We start from the raw sequence: 7,990 nt of genomic DNA, 5'->3' as shown, positions 1-7,990 counted from the left end.
AGCCACGCGCTGCGCGCGGGCTTGTAGGGGGGGTACCCCCCTGCAAGTGGGGCCCTGGTAAGGGCTCCACCCATTGGGCCACGGCTACATGATAATATGTAAACTAGATCATATCACGGTTAGGCTGAAACTAAGCACATATTGATGGTAATTTAGGCATAGTTTTTAGAAGGCCTTCTCCTGCTAAGCACTAAGTAGTACTAGTAACTATGTTAGTACTACTAATCTACGGAGTACCATCTTTTATTATGGAGACTATTTTGCGTACTTTTATCTGTTCGTGAGCTCTCACTGTATACGATGTACTAATGTATACGTGTCAGTATTCATTGAAATCAGCTCGTTGTCGACCAGTAAACTTAGAGATAAGCGGGTTTGCCAGTTGGCACGTCACCCTGGTGTAAGTCACAATTCGTCCCTCTTTCTCAGACCCCAACCTGCCAGCCGCAGTCGATAAGCCATAATGCCATGTCGAGGAACCTCCGCCGTGATCATTACCTTCGCACTTAATGTCCCTACCGGCTGCCCCAGCAACAATGTGTTGTTACTTGCCAATCCGTCCTCATAGCTCGTCTCAGTTGCATTAAAGTAATACGATGTGACATTGAGACTCGACGCCTGTGTCGAGTTGCCATCAATGAGTGCCTGAGCCACATCCTCCGGCATGCGATTTGCCCAAAGGTCGTGGATTGTCCATTCCATAGTTGACTCCTCGCTTGTCCCTTCCTCGCCGTCGTCGTAGAAGATATCATCGGCCATTGCGTTCATCTCCCGCGAGCTGTTGCCGGCATTGAGGAGTGCGACAAAATAGTCACCACCAGATAGTTGGCCGCTCCACATCTGGATCTCGCCCTGCCCATATCTGTCGACGTCATCAACATCGTATCGCCAGACGCGCACGGCGGAGGTACCTCTCGGGTCCTGATTCAGCGCTATGATGGCAGGATTGTTGAGGATGGAGAGATCTCGTGCCGAGAGTCTGCCCATATCGTTTCCCATCAATAGCGCAGATTTGACTGCCGCCCACATAGTGAAGTGGGTTTTGTATTCGTCGTCGGTCATGCCACCATTGCCGACTTCGAGAGCATCCAGGTCATTCCATGCGTGCGGGACACCCTTGTCAATGTAATGACTGACCTTGTTGAGGATATTCATGGCTGAACAGTGAAAGCCAGGGAGGGCGCAGTTGTATTCTTCGTTCCCAGTGCAGGGGCAGCGAGCGTCAGGGCGGTTGAAACTGTCGTAGATGTCGCCGCTCATTCGCCAGCTATTAGCAACAGTCTGGGCCCATTTCCAGGGGTAGTCTTCGCCCCAGTTGCACATCGAATACAAGATTTGCCGACCGGTAGAGTTGAGGGCGTCCGACATTTTCTTGTAGCGGTCGTATGTAATGAGTGGATTGCCACTCTGACCTTCGTTGTAGCAGTTGTCGTATTTGAGATAGTCGACACCCCAGCCGGCGAAGGTCTGGGCGTCTTGGTGCTCATAATTCAAGGAGCCAGCGTAGCGTGCACAGGTATAGGTGCCGGCAGAACTGTACATCCCGAACTTGAATCCTTCATTGTGTATACGATCTGCAACCTCCGCCATGCCGCTAGGAAATCTTGTGGTGTTGGCTTGGAGGGTACCATTGGAGCTTCTGCCGTTTGACCAGCAGTCGTCGAGGACAATATATTGATAGCCAGCATCTCTTAGCCCGTACTGAATGATTTTCTCAGTTGCCGAGATCAGCAATTCTTCGTCCACGTCACATCCAAATGAATTCCAATTATTCCATCCCATTTGAGGCGTTTTAGCCAGCTCATTGAGCGGGTACAATGCATGGACTGAGAAGGAGAGAGCTGCCGAGGCGGTTGCTAGCCAAGGGAGATACATCATTGTACAATAAAAGAGCCAAATTCAGTATGAAAAAGATCTTGAATGAAAGGCTAGCATACCAGAAAGGGTGGATATAGGTCAATAGCGACACCCATGGCAGCAACAGTAGATATCTAAAGAAAAGGCATGTAGACGGTATCGGCCTTTTTTGCTAGGTCTGCTTTTGGAACCATGTGTTTGCAAAGATCGAAAGAAAACATTATACCTGACGTGCACTGTAATGCTTTTTCCTGACGTTGCATTGGCAGCTGAACTGGGCCGACGATTCCTGGTAGATCAGCGTAACCCCTTCCTGGAGCTGCAAAGCGCGACAATATGCGGGGTGGAGCTTGCAATTGAATGCGGGGAAGATGGCATGGTCTCACAAGGCCGCGAAGAAACATTGCAGTAAATTTGGAGATCTCAAAGGAAGCTGCCATGTTGATGGTGGGATGGACGACTCGCGCTGCCTGTCTGCGGGGCGGAGCATAAGACGGTGCGCCGAATAATCCTCCGAGACGATGCAAGAGGTTGCCTAGTTTTTCCTGACAGCACGTTCGGCAGTAGGTAGGCGCTATCAACACCCCCTCTGTTCTTTGCAGTAGTCTGTTCCTCCGTCGTTCTCCTTGTCCTCGTCGTGGTTACCTGGTTTAGTTCCCGCTTCTCTGATCGCAGCGTCGTCTCCTCTGAGCTTTTCAAAATATGCTTTGATATCTTCTGCTCCCACGGCCTTCCCACTTTCCGCATATGGTTTCAAGAAATCCTTCACTTTGTCCTTGAGATGATTGTAGACCATGACACCTTCAATCGCCCTCACTCTGTCCATGTTATTCAATGCCGCCTCTCCCCGCTCGAGAAGGCTGCCAGTACCGTGACTGCGAACCCCTGATCCTGGGCCTCCATCCGATTCTCCAGACTCGGATACTGGTGGCTCATATGTGTCTTCTTCCTCTAGGAGCTGCGGGTGTGGGATTATATTCGGATAGCACCTTGGACAGTGACAGATGTGATCCCGGAAATCCTCTTTAAGGAATAACGAAAATGTGCCCTGTGGTGCTGGTGACAAGAAATCGTGCTTTTGCTTTGGTTGTGCTGTCATGTTGTCGTTTGTTTGAAGGCCACTCTCTGTCGATGGTGGCTGCGATTCCTGTCTTACTCGCTTAAAAGGACTTGATGATCGCAAATCATTTTCATCGTTTGCTTTTCGCTTTCTTGGCTCATCCAATGTCGAAGAAATTATTTTGCTCGTGCAACCTGTTTCAAGCGCCGTCACTTCTGCATCGACGGCTGCAGCTGGAGCGTTATCATGCTTAAATAAGGGTGGGAGGAATCCTGGAGCACTGGCGTACTGCTTAATCCAAGGATTTGACTCGACACATTTGAAGCACAATAGCGCCTCAAAGTCGTCCTCGTGTGGGAAGCCAGGCGGGGCTGAGTGATCTTCGTCCAACTCAAGTGCTTCCGATGTGGAGAGCACACTGTTTTCTGCTTTTGGTTGCTCTGCTGCACACGTTTTCAATCTGCGCCAGTTACGAGGGAGACCCATCAGGCACTCCGGATGCCACCAGTCCTCCCCGCACTCCCCTGTCTCCACGGTACCTAAGCCTAGGCATTGAAACATTGTGCCCTTCTCCTGAGCTGCGTCATACTCTTCCCCACAACCACAGAATCTATTTTGAAAGTTATGGTTGTAATGATTTGCTTTAGCTGCCTCTTGAGAATGCACGCCCTTTGCGCCAGTCAACGGATCGCTTCTTAGTGTGCATGGCGACGTCGTAGGCATTCGGGTCGAACCGCAATCACAGACAAAGTTTCGTCGACTGAAAAGTTCGACAAGAGTATGATCGCCATGACATGCAATCGAGCAAGAATAGCAGATACCAGCGGGTGTATAAACTTGGGCTGGTGATGCGGGAGGAGGGTTGCATGTCGTACATGCGAATATTGTTTGTCGCAATGGTCCTAAAGGTTGGGTGCATGAATCGAAGGCCTAGGTAAGGTGAGAATAACACCAAGGACAGAACAGGGAAATGATCGGCTCACATATGGTAACACTTCTCGAGCTTCGGCTTCAAGCCGGAGCTGAGTATTGATGAAGCTGAGCGAATGAGGTCAGAAACCATTACATGGACGGAACCTTTGGCAGATCAGGAGTTGATGGATGAATGCATACTCCGTAGCAGTTTGGGAATCTTGCGATTCATTCGTGACCTTTGGCTGCTCTTGAGAGGCAGTATCGTGTGCCATCTTCCTGTCCAACGAGGCATCCATCGTAGTCTTCACAAGTCGGCTAACAGGTAGAGTTCTGAGGTGGAAGATTGAGACTCAGCCTGGGATTGCGTTTATGGGGCCAAGTCAATCACAAGCCGAGGATGAGTGGGGGTGGGATTCGGAGAGGGGGTTTTGCAAATGAGAGTGGCCACCACTTCAGAGAGAAAGCCTATGTGAGTCTTTGCCGTGGACCTCTGCCCACTCCCTTTGGCCCAAAATCATTCATTTGAGTGCCAAGAGCCCAGGTTACTTTTGCAACAGACTGGCTTAAATTGAATGTGACGCGTCGCGTTTCCAGACGCGCACTTCCTTGAACGCGCGAATTCGTGAATTCTTCATAGTCCCCACCATCACCCTGAACATTTATCTAGTAGCCACATCTCAATCGATTCATAGGCACTATGAGGTATGATCGCAAATTCATCACTCAACTGTCTTGCGCAAGCTCGGAGCAAAGCCACTAACTATGTCTCATAGCTCTCCACTACGACCCAGCATGTCTGCAGCGAACAGAGGTCTGACGGCCGCAAGCAGGAGAAAGCGCGCCCGCGACGAGGAAGATGAGTTGTCATCCTCAATACTAGCATCTAGTCGTAAGTCTATCACAGTGGTATCAAGAACCTACTGATCAGGGTCAGCTCCTCCTTCGTCCCCACCTGTACTGCCCCGTGATGTCGAGGCAGAGGATGATGTCGACCAAGAAGATGACCTCATCGGCGACATTGACGATGCAGACGAGATGGCAGAAGATGAGGACGGCATTGACCTATTTGGCGACAACTTCATGAAGGACGAACGCGAACGACGAGACCAACAGAATTACCAGGGACGAATGATTGACGACGAAGGGGATTACGACGGACTTGATGTTGCTGCCCGTCGGCAACTCGAGGAACGTTTGGACAAACGTGATCGCGAACTCGCGCGCCGACGTCGAATGCCCGCTGCATTCATGCCTGACGAAGAGGATGATACAGGTCTTGACCTGACCAGACAGCCCCGGCGACGTCGACATCACTACGATGAGGACCAGGATGAGATGGAGGTGGATGGCAACATCATGGAGGAAGAACTCTCCCTCGAGACTTTGCAGGATATCAAAGCTTCGAATATTACAGAATGGGTAACATTACCTTCTGTCATGAAAACCATTGCTCGCGAATTCAAGTCATTCTTGACCGAGTACATCGATGCCACCGGAACTTCTGTTTATGGGACTCGAATCCGCACACTAGGAGAAGTCAATTCCGAGTCTCTTGAAGTTTCCTATGACCACCTAGCTTCGTCGAAAGCTATCCTGGCATACTTCTTGGCCAATGCTCCGGCGGAGATGCTGAAGATCTTTGATGCAGCTGCTTTCGAGGTAACACGTCTCCATTATCCGAACTACAGTCTGATCCATCCACAAATCCATGTCAGAATATCAGATCTACCAGTCCATTACACCCTTCGTCAGCTGAGACAGTCTCACCTCAACTGTCTTGTCCGCGTCTCAGGGGTAGTAACCCGTCGCACAGGGGTCTTTCCTCAACTGCAAATGGTCAAATTCACATGTACCAAATGTGGTGTGACATTGGGCCCTTTCGCCCAAGAGTCGACATCTGCCGAAGTCAAAATCACCTACTGTCAGAACTGCCAATCGCGCGGCCCTTTCACGTTGAACAGCGAGAAGACTGTTTACCGGAATTACCAGAAGTTGACTTTACAAGAATCACCCGGCACGGTTCCGGCTGGCCGACTACCACGCCATCGAGAAGTTGTTCTGCTGGCAGATCTGATCGATTCAGCGAAGCCAGGAGAGGAGATTGAGGTCACAGCCATCTATCGCAACAACTACAGTGGCCAATTGAACAACAAGAACGGTTTTCCGGTCTTCGCCACAATGCTGGAAGCCAACCACGTTATCAAGACACATGACCAGATGGCCGGTTTCAGACTCACTGAAGAAGACGAACGGCAGATCAGAGCACTGTCCAAAGACCCAGCAATTGTCGAAAAGATTGTGCATTCTATTGCACCGTCCATTTATGGTCACGACGACATCAAAACAGCCGTGGCGCTTTCACTGTTTGGTGGTGTAAGCAAAGAGGCACAAGGCAAGCACAAGATCCGAGGTGACATCAATGTTCTCCTTCTAGGAGATCCCGGCACAGCAAAGTCCCAAGTGCTGAAGTACATTGAGAAGACTGCGCATCGTGCCGTGTTTGCGACTGGGCAAGGTGCATCTGCCGTTGGTTTGACAGCATCCGTGCGTCGTGATCCTCTCACTGCCGAGTGGACACTCGAAGGCGGCGCTCTTGTACTGGCAGATAGAGGAACCTGCTTGATCGACGAGTTTGACAAGATGAACGATCAAGACCGAACCAGTATCCACGAGGCGATGGAACAGCAAACCATCTCTATCAGCAAAGCCGGCATTGTCACCACCTTGCAAGCGAGATGTGCGATTGTCGCAGCTGCTAATCCTATTGGCGGTCGGTATAATGGTACTGTACCGTTCAGTCAGAATGTCGAGCTCACAGAACCTATCCTATCACGTTTTGATATTTTATGTGTTGTGCGAGACACGGTGGAGCCGAGCGAGGACGAAAGACTTGCCAAGTTTGTAGTGAACAGTCACGGCAGAGCTCATCCAGCTAAGCTCAGTGTGGATGGAGGCGACACAGCTGCCATGGAGACAGATCAATCAAATGAAAGCAATGACGAGCCAAAGCAAGAGGGCGAGATATCCCAGGAGTTGCTCAGGAAGTACATCTTATATGCCCGCGAGAGATGCCGACCGAAACTCTACCAGATCGACCAAGACAAGGTCGCCAGGCTCTTTGCTGATATGAGAAGAGAAAGTCTAGCAACAGGAGCATACCCCATCACGGTAAGAGTTGCTCGAGATCCAGCATAAACTCATCACTGACGACCACACTAGGTCCGCCATCTCGAGGCCATTATGCGAATCGCAGAAGCATTTTGCAAAATGCGGCTTTCAGATTTCTGCTCCACACAGGACATTGACCGTGCCATCGCCGTTACGGTTGACTCATTTGTAGGCAGCCAGAAAATCAGCTGCAAGAAGGCTTTGGCAAGAGCTTTCGCTAAGTATGTGACATGATTCCATGGAATTCTTGAAGCTGCTAACGGGTCCTACTAGATATACCCTGAGAAGGCCAGAGGCATCACGAAGGAACAGAGGTGGACCTCGGGGTGGTAGCAATGCTGTCGGTGTTGTGACAGCTTGAACTTAGGTGCTCCATGACACTCAGGTCGATAGTACGAAGTCATTTCACAACGTTCACGGCGCGTGATGCTGGATGACTATGAAGGCGTTCAGATGGCCACTGTTGGAACATTGCGCTTTCAAATTGGAAATAATGATGGTGCTATGTACAATACCACGGCGAAGGGTCAGGTCCCCCGGTGGTGCTGGACACCAGAGCACTACAGCAATACCGGGCGGGAGTACGGAGTAGCGGTGGTAAAGACGAACAAGGTCAAGATGGCAGGGCCGCTTTCAGGAGCAAGGGCGGTAGCACAGACACCTAGTTTAGTCCAACAGACGCGTTTCAAGCCATCATTGCAGGAGAGGCACTTGTGTCATGCGGCCCTCTCTCGGAAGTCTGCGCGTGGTCGCCGGTCCGTCTGTGGGTGATAGGGGTACTGTAACCACTGGCCGGATACTGTCGTCGATCTCAACCACCAACTTCTGTATGCACACATCGCACCCAAGACAGCTAATACGTATCTACTGAATCGGCCCTCTTCCAATCGCTTTGACGAAACTATGTCATGACGCCATCAACATAACATGCAGCGGCAACATGCAGCTTCCTCTTTTCGTCCGCCCTCCGAGCAGATTACCAATCCACCC

The 7,990-nt window shown here is 50.6% G+C and overlaps 3 protein-coding genes across 3 annotated transcripts; 1 reads left to right on the top strand and 2 right to left on the bottom strand.

Annotated features, from left to right (window-relative positions):
• Nucleotides 1–405: 405 nt before the first annotated feature.
• Nucleotides 406–1,875, bottom strand: EPUS_07225 (Alpha-galactosidase; the record flags this gene model as incomplete). Its single annotated transcript, XM_007802799.1, has 1 exon — nt 406–1,875. One exon carries the CDS (start codon nt 1,873–1,875, stop codon nt 406–408), a length of 1,470 nt encoding a protein of 489 aa, XP_007800990.1.
• Nucleotides 1,876–2,434: 559 nt separating this feature from the next.
• Nucleotides 2,435–3,640, bottom strand: EPUS_07224 (uncharacterized protein; the record flags this gene model as incomplete). Its single annotated transcript, XM_007802798.1, has 1 exon — nt 2,435–3,640. The coding sequence occupies one exon, from the start codon at nt 3,638–3,640 to the stop codon at nt 2,435–2,437; it is 1,206 nt and encodes a 401-aa protein (XP_007800989.1).
• A 984-nt stretch (nt 3,641–4,624) lies between these two features.
• On the top strand, nt 4,625–7,771 carry EPUS_07223 (DNA replication licensing factor mcm2; the record flags this gene model as incomplete). Its single annotated transcript, XM_007802797.1, has 5 exons — nt 4,625–4,721; nt 4,767–7,000; nt 7,052–7,221; nt 7,274–7,340; nt 7,394–7,771. 5 exons carry the CDS (start codon nt 4,625–4,627, stop codon nt 7,769–7,771), a joined length of 2,946 nt encoding a protein of 981 aa, XP_007800988.1.
• Between the last annotated feature and the right edge of the window lie 219 nt (nt 7,772–7,990).

Source organism: Endocarpon pusillum (assembly GCF_000464535.1).
Source record: "Endocarpon pusillum Z07020 unplaced genomic scaffold scaffold1790, whole genome shotgun sequence".
NCBI classification, from domain to species: Eukaryota; Fungi; Ascomycota; class Eurotiomycetes; order Verrucariales; family Verrucariaceae; genus Endocarpon; species Endocarpon pusillum.
This window is presented reverse-complemented; position numbering and strand designations above follow the sequence as displayed.